At 30.9% G+C, this 17839-nt stretch overlaps 1 protein-coding gene across 1 annotated transcript in view; it reads left to right on the forward strand.

The window, feature by feature from the left end:
* LOC142329500 (E3 ubiquitin-protein ligase MYCBP2-like) overlaps window positions 1-17839 on the forward strand; it is a 145412-nt gene that overhangs the window by 81675 nt on the left and 45898 nt on the right. The window contains exons 18-22 of the mRNA XM_075374174.1: window positions 1682-1937; window positions 6177-6330; window positions 9625-9914; window positions 15619-15746; window positions 16444-16578. Coding sequence (XP_075230289.1) covers window positions 1682-1937; window positions 6177-6330; window positions 9625-9914; window positions 15619-15746; window positions 16444-16578 — 963 coding nt within the window. The remainder of the gene's footprint in view (window positions 1-1681; window positions 1938-6176; window positions 6331-9624; window positions 9915-15618; window positions 15747-16443; window positions 16579-17839) is intronic.

The following is a 17839-nucleotide window of genomic DNA, read 5'->3' on the forward strand; positions in this document are numbered from 1 at the left end:
AAGAGAAATTTAATTAGAAAAAATAAGAATAAAACAAATGTACTGAAATGTAACAGAAAGGAAGAACATTCTTTTAGATTTAATAAAACAGGTTAAAGTTTTGTACCAGAAGTCAAAGAGTCTTGTTTCAATTGCTGTTTCAAAATTGACTTTTGATTGACTTGTAAAAAAGAAAAAAGATAGTATTATTTTCATAAGTTATGTATATTATGCCTCCACATAGTCACTATTCACATACAGGTTTTGTCACATGTTACCAGTCTCTTCAGACCCTTATTAAAGGACACTGCTGCCAGGATATCCAACTAGTAACAAACCTCATTTGAAATTTTCATTAGTATCAGAATGTTGAGTTTCTAGCCAGATCTTCTTAGTAAATAAATGGTAATCATTAAACCTAAATTTCAGACTATAAAGAGTATAGTTGAGAAATGTCCAACTTAAGTTGGTCAAGTAAAGGCTTTGTGTGACATGCAGAGTAGACCTATGAATTACCATAACATGTTTGATAAAAGATCATTAATATTAATAAATAATGGTGGGTACAATTTCTACTAGCTGGATAACTTCATTCTACTTGCATGATCTTTGTAGCTAATGATTAACAAAAATTGGGGAAACATCAGTGGGTCAGCTGAAGGAAGAGATGCATATGCTGAGTCCTTCTTGAAAGAGGAAGGTGAAAATGTACAAATGAGAGTTGTTATTATTATTAATTATTATTCAAAAAAGAGTTATGAAAGACAGCGTTGATGTAGTCATTCCTGTTTGACAGAATTGTTGTGAAGTTAAAAAAAAATTTTAATTATATTTCAGACAAGATTTGTAGGTAGCTTACTTTTAAGCAGCCAGCATCATGCAGTACCCATTAAAAGGGCAACCTGTTGTTTACACCTTCAGTGACCTGCAGCATGTGGTTTTTTAAGTGCGGCTTTGCTATCAGTATTGAGATTTCTTCAGTAAATCACATAATTCTATTTTCCATAATTGTTTAGATATTATGAGGAATAGGAATCTGGCTTTATTCAGTAGCAACTTTGTCAGTAGTAGTTTGGTGTGTTCTCTGGAAAGTAACAAAGCCCTTGGATAGTTCTGTTCAGTTTCATCATTCCTCCTTATTGATGGTAAACAAACAAACTTTATTTAATAGAAGCATGTCATTTTGTTATTCCAATTGACGAGTTCACCATCTTATTTTTTTGATATATTACTTTTTATTTATTGTATTGTTAGTCTATATCATTCGTTCATACATGTAACTTAATTATTAACAAATATAAATATGTTAATCATTATTCTAATGAAAACACTAATTAATTAACACATACACTATTAAAACGTAATATAATGTGATATAAAATATGAAGCATATCGTATCTAAATATGTTATAATCTATATACTAGATAAACATATATTGAACAGACTAACAATGAATTTATTTAGAGATATAAATGATCCAGTGCCGTAAAGGTTCAGATAATTAAAGGTGCAATAAGGCATAGTTATTTGAACAAGTTTCATGGACACTGGAAAGAGGGACATCACCGTAGTTTATTGTCTGTCATAATTGTACTGTCAGCCATTTTAAACATTTTTGAATCGCTATTTGAAAGGTGATTAATAACTATTTTAAACTTTTTTTTTATAATTTGTTTTACCATTGCTTTTTTGTTATTTTAGAAAAACCAGTTAGGTAGGAATCCATCTGAATCAGTGGCCAGTAAGAAAGAAGTTCAGTTACATAACCAGAATGGTAATAGCCGCAGTCCTTGGTATAGTATTCCAGCTCCTGTGCCACAAGTTGGGCCAAGGCATGGAAGACGAGCCACGTGGGTTGGTGCTTCAGCTGAACAGACTTATTTAAAGTTGGATGAGAGCTTAATAAACTCTATTAGTTTGACTCACTCTACATTGATGGCTAATAAAAATTGCATAGGTGTGTATTTTAATGCATTATAATACTTTACATTTTTATATATGGTAAGAAGTCAGCATCTGGATTTTACAGTAGCTGAAATTTTTTATTATAATGTGTCTATTTCAATGATGTCATTACTCTGCCCATCAACCGGTAAACTATCACTGTCTAAAGATGTCCAAACTAATAATTAAGTACTGAAATTGCTACAGGTCTCAAATTTTTGCCTAGCTTTTAAGAACCTTAACTAAAATAATTCCTAATTCCTTAAACGTTTTCTTATGCGATCATTAATAATAATTTAGATTTTGAAGCTAAGACTCAAGGTTGGCCATAGGTGGTAGGCAAGGTAAGCAACTGCCTACAGCAGCAAAATATAGGAACAACAAAACTACCTGTACTAGAGTGCAAAAAATAAAATAAACAACCCACAAAAATATATTTAGATTACTTTAATCTAGAAAATAATATTTTTTATTAGTACAATAATGTTATTATTTTACTAGTTTTGTTTTTTTGTTTTAAAAGTATATTTAAATTTTCTATGAAAATAGTAGGTACTAGTTTTAGTTTGTAAGTTTGTTGTTGTTAGCTCATTAAAAATGTAAATTTTGTTTTTCAATAAAACAAAATCCGTAAATCTGTATTAGTATTATTGTCTTAACTCAATTATATGTCATTTTTCTGGTTAACATGGTTCTTTTTTAGTTTTTATTTTTTTTAATTTTAATCTTTTTTTTAAGGTTGGGGGCTGCATTTTTAGGGTTTGCCTATGTTGGTAAAAATACTAGGTCTGGCCCTATAAGACATATATATTTCAGCTGTTAACATCAGACTAACTATGGAGTTATAAGTTCGTTTCCAGAAAATAGTCCAACTCAGTCTTGACCATATTAGTGAAATGTGTACACCAATTTTACAGGAGGACGTAAAAGGCTGTTCAGTAATGTCAAAGTCTACAAGTATGAAAAAAACATTTATTTACATAATAATAAGAATAATACCTGTACATTAAAATTCTTCAAAATATTGTCCTCCTGCATCGATACATCTTTTTCAGCAGGATTTCCAATCTGTGAAGACATCCTGGAAGGCCTGTTCAGGAAGTGTGTTTAAAGCTATTTCACAAGCTGCTTTCACATCATTAATTGTTCTACAACGATGTCCTTTCAGCGGGGATTTCAAACAAGGAAACAAAAAGAAGTCTGTCAGACCCAAGTCAGTACTGTAGGCTGGCTGGGGCAGCGTTGCCTAGTTAGATTTGGCCGGGTAGCTGGTCATGGCAAAGGCAGTGTGGGCTGGTATGTTGTGGTGAAGTTTCCAATCGCCACTGATGTCTGGTCTGATGCACCAGATCCTTGCTCTCAGTCTCTTGAGGACTTCTACATAAAATTTAGAGTTAACAGTTGTTCCAGGAAGTACAAACATACGGTGGACAATCCTGATGTCAAAAAACACAAAGAGTCTTGATCTTTGATTTTTTCATTCAAGCCTTCTTGTGGGAGGAGACATTAAGGTGGGCCACTTGGCACTTTGCCTCTTCATTTTGGGATCATACTGGAATATCCATGTTCCATCACCCATGATAACATTGTCCAAAAAGTGAGGATCATTTTCACACATTTCCAAAACATCTTGACAAATTTCCACTTGATGAGAGTTTTGGTCGTTGGTCAAAATTTATGTGACAAGCTTTGTGCACACGTTTCTCCTGTGCAAATTCTTGGTCACAATCTCGTGGACAATAGTTTTTGGAATATTTAACATATGGATCATTAAATGAACACTCATACAACGGTCTGTTTGTAAAAGTTTCTTCACATGAGTCGCGTTTGAGGAGGTTGACGGGCATCCAGTGCGGGCTTCATCATCGACCTCTTCACAGCCTTCCAAAAACACCTTGTGCCATCTATAGACTAGCCTAGTGATAAACACTCATCCCCGAAGGCCTGTTGAACCATTAGAAAAGTCTTCACTGCAGACTTGCCGACTTGCTTTCACACAAAACTTGATCGCATATCTTTGTTCTGGTGCACTTGAGCTGCATCATGACTTATACAAGAGACGAAACAGAGGTTTATTAAAATGCCCATCCCTCACCTCTGAGAGCTCATAAAAAACTGAGCAAGCACTCACTTGGTAGTTGACTTACATCACCAACAATCTTGGTGGATGATAGAGTGCACGGCAACATACAGTTGCTTCAGAATAAAATGTATGACATTAATTTCCAGACAGATCTTGTATGTTGTCAAAAAGTAAGATTTTCTAATTCAGAAAATTCAACATTAACATGTTGATCATGTTAACAAGTTACCTGCTATCAGATTAAGTATTACACAGATGTAAGTATTTAAGGATCAATATCTCATAAATATATAATCTGATTTTCAAAAAGAGTTTATAAACTTCTAGCCTCCTTTGGTTTTATGTTTTCTGATTTCTTTTAAACATTTTTCAGACACAATTTGAGAAATTTTTCAAATTAATCTGAAAAAAGTCTTCTTTTTTCTGAGGGTTGCACAAAAAGTCACATGTTAGAGCTGATATGCAGCTACTTGTTTTAGCCAAGCCTGGGGGATTGTAACTCACAAAATCCATAATCACATGTTGAGACATTACTTAACATAACTTTTTAAATCAAGCAGTTATTTATTTATTCACAGTTAACTGTGAGCCTTATTACAAATACATTGTAAAATTATTGGATAATGCAATGAAGAATGGATATTTTATTAAACATTTTTTAAATGTATTTTTAATTAATGGATTTGGCAGGGTAGATACTCAATATCACCAAATTCTTTTCGAGTGGCTAATTGTTTAACTGGAAAGAAATTATTTAATTTTGTACTGATCTAAGGTGGATACAAGGGTGGGATGGAAAGTTCCGGACCACACACAGAGATGGCGTTAGCATGCTTAATTAATTTCAAGATGGTGTCGCATGATTCCATTCTTCATTAGTTTACTATATGAGTCTCAAGTCATTGCATCACTTATAGTATTTATAGTCAGTTAAAGTGGAATTGCAGAGATTAAAATCGAACACACAGTGGACGCTCTACTAAAGTGACTACGCCAGAAATGATAGAAAAATATTATAAAGTCATTTTGGCAGATCGATGAGTGACAGTGAAGGAGTTAGCAGTCTGTAGGCATGTCAACAGAATTGTGTGCAATATTTTGCACAAGCATTTGGGCATGAACAAGTTGTGTACTAGATGGTTGTCAGGTTTGTTCATGCCTGACCAAAAACAGTGTTGAAAAAACATTTCAAGTGATTTTCTCAGGCTGTTACGGTGCAATTGAGTGGAATTTTTACATTGATTTGTGACAGTTGATGAGACTTAGGCTCACCACTACACTCCTGAGATAAAACAGCAGTCAAAACAATGGGTTGAAAAAGGACAACCTGCACCAAAAAAAGTGGAACTACTTTTTGCATGAAAAAGTTATGTCAGCTGTTTTTGGGATGCACATGCAATAATTTTCATTGATTATCTTAAAAAGGCTGAAACAGTAAATGACAAATATGCGATCCTATTGCAGCATCTCAGCGATGAAATTAAGGAAAAATAATCGCATTTGACAAAAAAAAAGTGCTTTTCCATCAAGACAATACTGGCTTGCACTTCAGTCATTGCAATGGCAAAATCAACAAATTACGGTTCGAATTGCTCCAACACAACTATTGAACTAAGTTATGGTTTTTTGGTATTCACCTGATCTGGCTGTAAGTGACTATCAATTGTTTCCAAACCTAAAAAAATGGGTTGAAGGGAAGAGATTTTTGACCAATAATGAAGTTATTGTTGCCATAGATGATTATTTTAAGGAGTTTGATAAATTGGAGCACCGACATAAGTGCTCTTTTGGAACACTTGGCTAAGTATATTGATCTTATTGGTGACTGTGTTCAAATAAATCAAAATGTACCCAGAAAAATGTTGTTTCTTATCCAAGCCCAGAACTTTTCATCCTACCCTCGACACATGTCTGAAATGAATTAGTATTGAATTGAATTATCTGGCATTGTAAATTATATAATTGTATTAAATAAATCATTAATTTTCTTTTTTTATTTGAGTTTTAACTATTTTTTTCCAAAAAGGTAATTTAAATATTTTTAATTCTTTTTGTTAACTCATTCTTCAGAAAAGATAGATGTAACTGATGTTTATTTTACAAAATATTGATTGCATTGTTTCTTGTTGCTCTGTTACATTAACTTTATTTGAGTTTTTTATGTTACAGTTCTCCTCCCCACTGAATGCGTCGAATCAAAATCATTTAGATGTTTGGTAATTAACAAGAGGGATGGAAACTGTAGTAGCTTTAGTGGCCCGTTACAGGTCGATTTCTCTCGCTCAGCAACATGTCTTGACCCTTTTTACAATGTTCTTTGGAGGTAATGTTATTTATGCAAAATTCACTTAACACCTTTTGTATATTTTTATTATAATTTCTATTTTGTTAAATGCTATAATTTTGAAAAGTGAACAGTCTGAGTTAAACAATTTGTTTGAGTATATTTATATGAATTTAGTCTGTTATGATTTAGTTAACCAGGATATGGGATGTAAAGAAAAAAGAAAAAGAATGGTATCTGAATATTTAATTACTCTGTTATAATGAAAGATTCATTCAAATAAAAGAGTGTTTAATTTAATCTATGACTTGAATTTACTAGTTTCTCCAGATTGAGAATCAATAGATCATTTTAGTTGACTATCAACTGTGTGATGAGAACAGAATTCATCAAATTTCTAACAAATGGCTTCAATATATTTACTGATATCAGGTAGATTGCTATTACATCGCAATTTTAACTGTTATAGAAGGAAAGTACTAATTGAGCCGTGCTGTTGCCCACCAAGCAATGTCAGCCTACCTTCTTTCTTTTTCTGTTTAGTCTTCGGAACCACTGTAAGGTATTACTTCAGAGGATGATATGTATAATTATAAATGAAGCATAGTCTTGTACAGTCTCAGGTCAACCATTCCTGAGATGTGTTAATTAAAATACCAAAGAACATCAGTATCCATGATCTAGTACTCAAATCTGTATAAAAGTAACTGCCTTTACTAGGATTTGAACCTTAAGGACTCTTGATTCGAAATCAGCTGATTTTTGATGATGAATTCACCACTAGACCAACCTGGTGGATAATGTCGGCCTACCTACCTACCTACAAAATACTGTACTTTCATATAGATGAAAATTTTTATCTTTTTACTAAGTAGTTAATGCAGATTCATATAAGTAGTTATTTTTTTTTACATTTACTACAAGTTTTTCATTTATTTATCTTTTTTTTTGGTTATTTTTATCCAATTTAGGAAAACTAAATTTGTTACCCTTTTCCTACTTCATACGAAATAAAATCAATTGAGAAGTCCAGAAAATGTTAATTATTTACATGAAATATCTCCTGTCAAAAAATATCCATATATATAATCCTTTATCTCTTTATATAGATATCCTTTATCTCTCACTGGAATCCAGTGAGTAGACAGATGTAGTAATGAACGCAAAAATGAAAGAAAAGAAACTCAAGCATTAAGAAATGTCTTGGATAAATTTGTACCTAGATCTAGATTTAATGATTATAAAAAATTTTACTCATATTTAGTTCCAAAATTTTTATTTTCTACCTTTAAATATTAAAAAAGTGGTCTTTAAGACAAGTTTTAAAAATGGTCAGGGAATTCATATATTACCTGGATGATGTTTCTTCTTTCTATGAAACTATAGAATAAATGCCAAACAATTCTCCAATATCTACTATTATTATTAATAATAATTTATCTATAATCGACCAGTAAATCAATAGTGTTTTCTTATATATTTTGTGTTTTACTATAATATCAATATTATTATACAAGTTCAAAGTTGTATTTTTATACTGTTTGTATTTGTTTGTTTACTTATGTATATTGTATTTTACTATTATTACACAAGTTCAAATTTGTTACTGTGGGTCTCTGTTACTGAAATTCTGTAACCAAATTTAAATTTCTTTAGGAATCAAAAAAGAAAAGAGTAAGAACATAACTAAGATTTTGTGAATGAGTTAAATTAGTTGACCAACTTCCAGTTCCTTACAGCTGACTGAAAAATTCAGTGTGTACCATCCCAAACTGGTTTTGACCGTGGGATGTCTTCTTATTAATCCTTAGGAAAAATGTTTGCAATTGATAGTTAAGTGTTTTGTAATTTTTATATTGTATTGATATTAGAAGATAATTATCACTTAAAAAATGTATTTAAAATAATGGATTAATAAAGATTTTTTATTATTGTGTCAACACAGTAGACTCATCCAAATAAGCATAATAAAATGACTGGTATTCTTCATTTGTTTGCAAGGGTTGTATGGTTTATCTGAAAAATAACATACTTTATAGTCAAGGCAAGTTTAAGTGTGCAATTTATAATTTTTGTGAAAAAATCTTTTCTCCACTGATACTCAGTGAGAGTAGTTCATAGTAAGATTGATTAATAAAATTATTATTATTAGTAACAATTAAAACTAATATTTCAATTCTTTTGACAAATTTCAGATAGATAAGTTATCTACCAACAAGGAATAAAAAAGCTATGAGAATTAAACACTAAGCAGTAATGACACTGACTTCTGCCTTTAAATGAAAGTTAATGTCCATAGTCAGATGAAATGTGTGTGCCCTATTCTCCCTTCATTGCTGGAGAAGTTAACTTCCATTTTAATTTAATTCATTCAGGTATTTGGGTCTGACTTATGAAGAGACACATGGACACAAACACACACAATTTACATTCACATGTATGTGCATATAACACAAAAGGAGTTATTGAATGAGTTCTAATACTGATGTATATTTCATTTTTTTTCTTTACTTCATTTGTGGTATTAACTACTTTGAGGTTATGACTTCATTTTGAGACTGTTTTTTGTTCAATGATAGCCTAACTTACCTCTACTGTAGGACTGAAGCTAAATGGTAATTCTTTTAGATTATTGTTTCTTTCATTTTCTTTGCCTCTTAGTGTCTTCTTTCTCTTTAAAATTGCTGGCTGCCATCATTAGTAATCTAACTTAGCTGTGCTATCAACTGGCCCTTCATGAGGATATGTACATCATTTTTACAAGATATGTGTCTTGCCCAGATTCAGGTTGGCCCACTCCTTGGACAATCTTTTTTTAAAACTGTTCAAACTGTATATGAAATACAGTTTTAAAAATTTTTCAACTTTTTATCAACTGTTCAATTTTGTTATCTTTACTGTTTAATGTACAGGATACTCATTGAAAAATTTCAGTTGTTGTTGAATTATCAGGTTGTTAGGATGAAGTTTACCATCTTACCAGTTTTATTCTTAACAGTTAACAAAAGTGAATATTTTATTATTTTTTTGTTTTCAAATACAGTAATGTGAGCTTGCTTATTTTGACTAAATATATTTTTACTTTGTAATTATTCCCACCTGTGATAATGTTATATCCATTATTATTATTACTATTATTATAACTATTTTCATTATTATTAATAACTTATTTCCATTATTGTTATTATTAATCGTCTTTTAATTGCTAATTTGGTTGATAAAAAGAAAAAAAATTTTTATGAGAGTCTCAGAGTATAGGCTCCTTTTTATTTTATTATTATCAATTTTACTAATTATTTGTTTTGTCTTAATATTATTATATTTGTGTTACAGTTATAATGAAGGTGAACATGGCCCTGAGGTAACATGTTACAATGTGGTATGTTCAGAAACGCGCTTGGATTCTGTACCGGGCATACTATATCCAGAATTAGCATTGCCCAATGTGCCTGGATGTTTTGTTACTAGGTCCCATGCCGCATTACATTTATTAGGTGCTCTAGATACATTGACACAGGCACAAGATTTACAATTAACTGTTCTTCCACATGATGAGGAAAAGACTTCTAACCAGAATAAACTTTATACTTGGGAGGATTTCAGTTCTGTAACCAGATTTGAAAGTGAGTACTTCTTTATGGCTGGTAATTTATTCTTGATCATCATAATTTTTACGGAAAGTTCAGTTGTTGGGTCAACAATTATAAAGTTGTCGTGTTTTTCATATTCAGTGATTCATGTAGTAGCTTAACACAATTGTAATATAATAATTTTTAACCAAATTAAAATTCTTAATGTTACTTGTACATGTATATTGTTAAATATATGTTCAAACCACACATTTTACCAAATGCATTGATTTCTATAATTTATTATTTATTTTATAGTGAAAATTCCTCTGGTAGTTTTATAGTAAGTTTCTTTCAGATAATTTTTTTATTGAAAAATATGGCAAATGAGAACTTTTATGCCCCATATAGACATTTTGAAGATATCTTCTATTTATCTGTTATCATTGTTGCTTAGTATATTGTTCTGGCAATACATAGCTTGTTTTATTTTAATATTCAAAGTATTTTCACCTAAAAAATTAAACAGAATTTTTTGTAATATGCTCTAAATATAAAAAGTGGATTTATGAATGGGTTTAAAGAAATACTAATATGCTGTTTGGTTAAAATTTTGGTAGTGTGGTCTCTCTTTTTCTCTTTATTTCCTTTTATTATTATTTCTTTTTTTTTTGTTATGTGAGCATAACATTGACTTCTAAAGTCGCTGGGCTGGATACAGCCCTTGCCGCATTTTTTTCATGAGAATTAAATAACCAGCAGAAGCGCCAGATGTAAAGTCAGGGTGTAAAGAGCACTTACATCTTAATTAAAACACACAAATAAACATTATATAAAACATTTAAACAAAACAGATACATATAACACTTACAGGTTGCAAAGGGTCCTGACGTCTATATAAAAACAGGAAAAAAATAAAATTTAAACATTAAAAACGCAGTAAAATAAAAAGTCTTGACAACACTATGTAAATTTGAGAATTATGTTGAAAGTGCCTTCACATAGAGAATTCTCAGTTAAACATAACTTATATTGACTTCATCGAAGACTTATTATAAACTTGTTAGCAGTCTGTTGGCATGCAGGTAAGCAACTATTCTTTCTTCTTTACCATTTTCTAAATCAGCAGTAATATTATTTCTTAGTTTATACTTCTCACTGTCCTCATATATTGTGCATTCTTTGAGTATGTGCTTTACAGTAAGCAATTTATCACATATACTGCACTTTGGTCTTTCTTCGCTGGTTAACAAGTATGATTTTGTTAGTAGTATATGACTGATTCTGAATGTGATCAATGCATTTGTTCTTGGCGATCAGTTTTGCATTGCTCTTCCATTTATATGAAGTAGTTTTAATTGCATTTAATTTTGTATTTAGTCTTCTCCATTCATGAGAAACATTCCACGTGTTTCTCATAGTGTTGGATGCTTTTTAACATCTGCCATACAAATAGGTATTTTATCTATATTCTCACGAATTGTTACTATTCTGGCAATTTCTTTAGGTGGGAGATAATTGTACCACATTCAATAGTGCTTACTCAGTAGTGGTATTTTTCACCAAATGTTCATGACCAGCATTGAATCATTGTGATTTAAGCATACCTGTTTCTTGAACTCGCCTCTCTAAAGCATCAATGTTTGATGATCCAGTATTCTTTGATCTGGATAATTTTCCTGGTATTCACACACAGCAGCAAATCCATTATTATTTACTTTACCATAAATTAATAACATGTCCATCAACTCTCCAAGTAAAATCAGATTTGTGTTATCACCCATTGTGAATGACTGACTAAATAATAGCAGCATAAACACTGCTTAAATGAACATTCAAATGCTAGAACTAAACTAATTAATTGTTGATCAGCTGTTATTGCCAACTTATAAAAAACTAAAAAAATTTTATATGTTTAGAAGTATGTCTTTCAAATTTATTTTTATAATTTTTAGCATTACTATGTAAACTGCTCTGTTTAAAATTGTATCACTTTTCCAATCCAGTTTTTGTACTTAGTTTCTAATTAAAGTTTGTCTTCAGTCATTTGGCTGGTTTGATACAGCTCTCAAAGATTCCCTATCTAGTGCTAGTCGTTTCATTTTGGTATACCCCCTACATCCTACATCCCTAACAATTTTTTCCTTCTACCTGTCCCTCTAATATTAAAGCGACTATTCCAGAATGCTTTAATATGTGGCCTATAAGTCTGTTTCTTCTTTTAACTATATGGTTCCAAATGCTTCTTTCTTCATCTATTTGCCGCAACACCTCTTCATTTGTCACTTTATCCACCCAACTCATTTTTAACATTCTCCTATAACACCACATTTCAAAACCTTCTAATCTTTTCTCCCCGTTTGTCCAAGTTTCACTTCCATATAAAACTACGCTCCAAACATATATTCTTTGAAAAATGTTTTCCTGATGTTTAAATTAATTTTTGATGTAAACAAATTATATTTCTGACTGAATGCTCGTTTCATCTGTGGTATTCAACATTTTATATCTCTCCTGCTTCGTCCATCTTTTGTTATTCTAGTTCCCAAATAACAAAATTTTTCTACTTCCATAATCTTTTCTCTTCCTATTTTTACATTCAGTGGTCCATCTTTGTTATTTCTATTGCATTTCATTACTTTCATTTTGTTCTTGTTTATTTTCATGCGGTAGTTCATGTGTAGGACTTCATTCATGCCCATTCATTGTTTCTTCTATGTCTTATATACTCTCAGCTAGAATTACTATATCATCAGCAAGTCATAGCAGCTTTATCTTTTCACCTTGTACTGTTACTCTGGATCTAAATTGTTCTTTAACATCATTAACTGCTAGTTCTATGTAAAGATTAAAAAGCAACAGAGATAAGGAACATCCTGGTCGGACTCCCTTTTTTATTACGGTTTCTTTCTTATGTTCTTTAATTATTACTGTTGCTATTTGGTTCCTGTAAATGTTAGCAATCATTCTTCTATCTCTGCATTTGAATCCTAATTTTTTTTTAAATTCTGAAAATTTTATTCCAATTTACATTATGTGTACACCAGTTTGTACAATCTATCAATCGCTTCCTCACCTGCACTGCACAGTAATCCTACATGTATTCAGTCTATTCCAGGAGCCTTTCTGCCATTCAAATCTTTTAATGCTCTCTTAAATTCAGATCTCAGTATTGTTTCTCCCCTTTCATCCTCTTCAACTTCCTGTTCTTCCTCTATAACATCATTTTCTAATTCATTTCCTCTGTATAATCTTCAATATATTCCACCCACCTATCGACTTTGCCTTTCATATTATAAATCGGTGTACCATCTTTGTTTAACACATTATTTGATTTTAATTTATGTACCCCAAAATTTTCCTGTATGTTCTATCTATTTTATCAATATCCATTTCTCTTTCCACTTCTTAACACTTTTCTTTACGACTTTGCCTTTCATATTATAAATCGGTGTACCATCTTTGTTTAACACATTATTTGATTTTAATTTATGTACCCCAAAATTTTCCTGTATGTTCTATCTATTTTATCAATGTCCATTTCTCTTTCCACTTTTTAACACTTTTCTTTAATCCACTCTTCTTTTGCTAGTTTGCACTTCCTGTTTATAGTATTTATTAATTGTCAATTGTTCCTTTTATTTTCTTTTTCACTACCATTCTTATATTTTCTACGTTCATCCATCACCTGTAATATATCATCTGAAATCCATGGTTTTTTACCAGTTCTCTTTGTTCGACCTAAGTTTGCTTCTGCTGATTTAAGAATTTCCTTTTTAACATTCTCCCATTGTTCTTCTACATTTTCTACCTTATTTTTTTTACTCAGACCTCTTGTGATGACCTGTTCAAAAATCTTCTTTACCTTCTCTTCCTCAAGCTTCTTTAAATTCTACCGATTCATCTGACACCTTTTTTTCCAAGTTTTTAAATCCCAATCTACATATCATTATTACTAAATTATGGTCACTATCAATGTCTGCTCCAGGGTAAGGTTTGTAGTCGACGAGTTGATTTCTAATTCTTAAAACTGGGTGTTGGCAATTATTAAATTATACTTCGTGCGAAACTCTATAAGTCGATCCCTTCTTTCATTCCTTTTGTCCATCCCGTATTCACGCACTAAATTTCCTTCCTTGTTTTTTCCATTGCTTACATTCCTATCTCCAACTATTATTAAATTTTCATCCCCATTTATGTTTTTAATTGCTTCATCAATTTCTTTGTATACACACTCTCTACCTCATCATCGCGGGTGCTTGTAGGCATATAGATGTTAACAATCGTTGTCGGTTTAGGTTTTGGTTTTATTCTTATTACAATGATTGTATCTCTATGCATTTTGAAATGCTCTACTCTCTTCCCTATATTCTTGTTCATTATGAAACCTACTCCTGCCTACCCATTATTTGAAGCTGAGTTAATTATTCTAAAATCACCTGACCAAAAGTCATTTTCCTCTTCCCACCAAACCTCGCTAATTCCTACTACATCTACATTTATCCTATCCATATTCCCTCTTTAAATTTTCTAACCTACTAACCTTTTTTAGACTTCTAACATTCCATGCTCCGACTCATAGAATATTATTTTTTAATTTTCTGGTGACCCCTTCCTTAGTAGTCCCCACCCAGAGATCTGAACAGGGGACTAGTTTACCTCCGGAACATTTACCAAGGAAGGTGCCTCTATCTTTGTTATATGAAAATGCAGAGAGCTACATTTTCTTGGAAAAAAAAAACAGCTGTAGTTTTCCATTGCTTTCAGCTGCATAGTACTCAGATGATTAAGTGATGTTGATATGGCCATTTAAGTCATCCTGACTTATGCCCTTAAAAACTACTGAAAGAGCTGCTGCCCTCTTTCAGGAATCATTCCTTAGTCTGTTTCTCAATAGATACCTCTCTGATATGGTTGCACCTTTGGTCCACCTACTCTGTATCACTGAGTACTCTAGCCCCCTCACCAACAGCAAGGTCTCATGATTCATAGAGGGATATATATATATATATATATTAAATTCTGTTAATATAAACCCCCCTAGTACAGAATATTGAGATAGACATGTCTTACCTTAATTTTACAATAAAAGTACTTTTGCAGGATCCTCATTCATGATTGAAATATTTAATTGAATTGCATATTAAAATTAGTAAAATAATGAAAATTGCATATTAATCTATTACGTCTAATATATATACATATATAAATTTTTTTAAATTATTTTAGTATTTTTAATGTGCAGTTAATTTAATTATTTCAGCCATGACTGAGGATGCATGATCCCGCGAAGTACTTTCATGATAAAATTAACATAAGATATGTCTTATTTCAATGATGGTTTATATTAACAGAATTTAAAATATAATGCAACAGTATAAAAGAATAGTATGGCTGTTAAAAAATTAATTTCAGTAAAATAATATACAAATTTATATGTAAGCATAAAAACACATGTTAAAATTTAAATTTCATAGTGCATATAAACTTACCATATATGTACAGATATAAGTATGCTGACTTGTCAAGTCATTTATTTATCATTTTCATGAATTATTGATTATAAGATTATTGTCAGAAGTGTCAGTTTCTATTTGCATGTCATAGTATTTATGCTGTCGAATACTTTTATTTGTGGGATCATATTTTTGTTAAGTCATTTTATTGTATTTCATTGTATTAAGATTTTAGTAAAGTTTAATTTATGGTTTGTTGTGGCAGTTTTGTTAAACTTTAATACATTGTTATAATGATGCAGGTCATGGAGGAGGTTGGGGCTACTCTGGTCATTCAATCGAGGCGATACGCTTTATGGCAGACACTGATATACTTTTGGGTGGTTTTGGATTGTTTGGTGGTAGAGGAGAATATACTGGTAAAATTAAGGTAATAATATTAATAGGAAAACTACTTTGAAATAGGTTCTTTATATCATTAAATAAAACTATTGCCTGGGTATATTATATTTTCTGGGAGTGAAACTGGTTAGAGTGGTGTTGACAGGTTTTTTCGCCGCTACTGATTTGTCATTTAATTTCCAATAGAGATTATATAAAAGGTGACATACTTGCATTGATGCTGAATTTAGGATTTATAATATAGAAAAGTTATATATGCTGTAGAATAGTTTTAATATTGAATACAGCACACTTTATTTTAAAGTAAAGTATTAAAAACTTTTGGTGTGTTTGAGATAACATTTGCTCTAATCGAGCTTCTTCAGAAAGTACTGCTGGAAGCATTGAATGTTGCAGTGTAAGTTGTGATACTGTTGTTAGAATAAAGTTTTGAGTGTTCTTGATGTGTTGGAACAGTATTCATCAATTAGAAATTTTTTATGTGTTGCCTAATTTTTAGTTAAAATCTAATACAAAGCATTATATTTAGTGACATTATTTGCTGGCAAAAAAAAAGAAGTTTTTGTGAAGAAAATTTCCCTGTAAAATGTATACTAAAAGAAAAGTTTGTATATAATTAAAGTATTAATGATCCTAAAATATTTAATTAAATAGTTTAACATTCTGATTGATGACTGTATTAATATCTTTGTTTATTTTTATCTTTTATTCACTTCCTCTTATAGTTGTTTGATATTGGGATGGATGGTGGAGAACAAGAGAATGATGGCGAAATGTTGGCTGAAAGTGATGAGATACCATATGAGTGTGGACCACGACAGAAATATCCTATGCTGTTTGAAGAACCGGTTTCTCTGCAGGTCAGCATTATTCAACAAACTGCTTTTCTTTTTTTTCTATCGCCAATTTACCTTGTTATTTATTTATTTTTTTAAACATACTAAATAATCCGAACAATTATAGTTTTCTACTTCGTTTATAATTTTTTATAAAATTCATTTGATTGTATTGGTAACTGATCTAATCTAGTAAAATTGCTAGTATTTATCACAAATGAAAAATCTTAATTTTAAAGTTATATCTTATAAAAATATTTAATGAAAATTGAGTTTTTATATGTTTATTGTTGTACTTTTGGTATACTGGTATGTTATTCTTTTTGTATAGTGTTAAGAGTTTCAGTTTATTTTAAGAAATTTGTAAAAATTATGCATAAAAAGTACCATGATTTTCACCCATTTCCTGGGTAAGCAATTTAACATTCTGTAGTATTTTTTTATATGAAAAACAAAAATTAATGTATAAGTTTATTTAAGAACAGAGTTTTATCTACCACTAAAGTTTTATCTACTTCATTTTTCCAATGGCTGACAAAAAAATTTTCATTTCAGTTCTTTTTAAGGGTAAAAAATATTTTTGCACTGACCTATATCTTTTTTAACCTTACCTTTACAGTGTATGCATACAATTAATAATAATGATTTCAATTAATAATGAGATGGAAAAAGAATTATGAAGGAAAGAAGAACATTTCTATTGAAACTACTGGTTTCAATGGTTTGATGCAGCTCTCCAAGATTCCCTATCTTGTGCCAGTCATTTCATTTCCGTATATCCCCTACATCCTACATCCCTAACAATTTGTTCTACATATTGCAAACATTGCCTGCCTCCACAATTTTTCCCATCTACCTGTAACTCCAATATCAAAGTGACTATTCCGGGATGCCTTAATATGTGGCATATAAGTCTGTCTCTTCTTTTAAATATATTTTTTCAAATGCTTCTTTCTTCATCTATTTGCTGCAAGACCTCTTTATTTGTCACTTTATCCAACCATCTGATTTGTAACATTCTCCTATAGCACCACGTTTCAAAAACTTGTAATCTTTTCTTCTCAGGTACTCCGATCGTCCAAGTTTCACTTCCTTATAAAGCTACACTCCAAAACATATATTTAAAAAAAATGTTTTCCTGATGTTTAAATTAATTTTTAATGTCAGCAAATTATTCTTTTGAGTTAAAGCTTGTTTCAGCTGTGCTATTCATCATTTTAATCGCTCCTTCTTCATCCATCTTTAGTAATTCTACTTTTCAAATAACAAAATTCTCCTACCTCCA

The sequence above is a fragment of the Lycorma delicatula genome, chromosome 8 (assembly GCF_047948215.1).
Source record: "Lycorma delicatula isolate Av1 chromosome 8, ASM4794821v1, whole genome shotgun sequence".
Classification (NCBI taxonomy): Eukaryota; Metazoa; Arthropoda; class Insecta; order Hemiptera; family Fulgoridae; genus Lycorma; species Lycorma delicatula.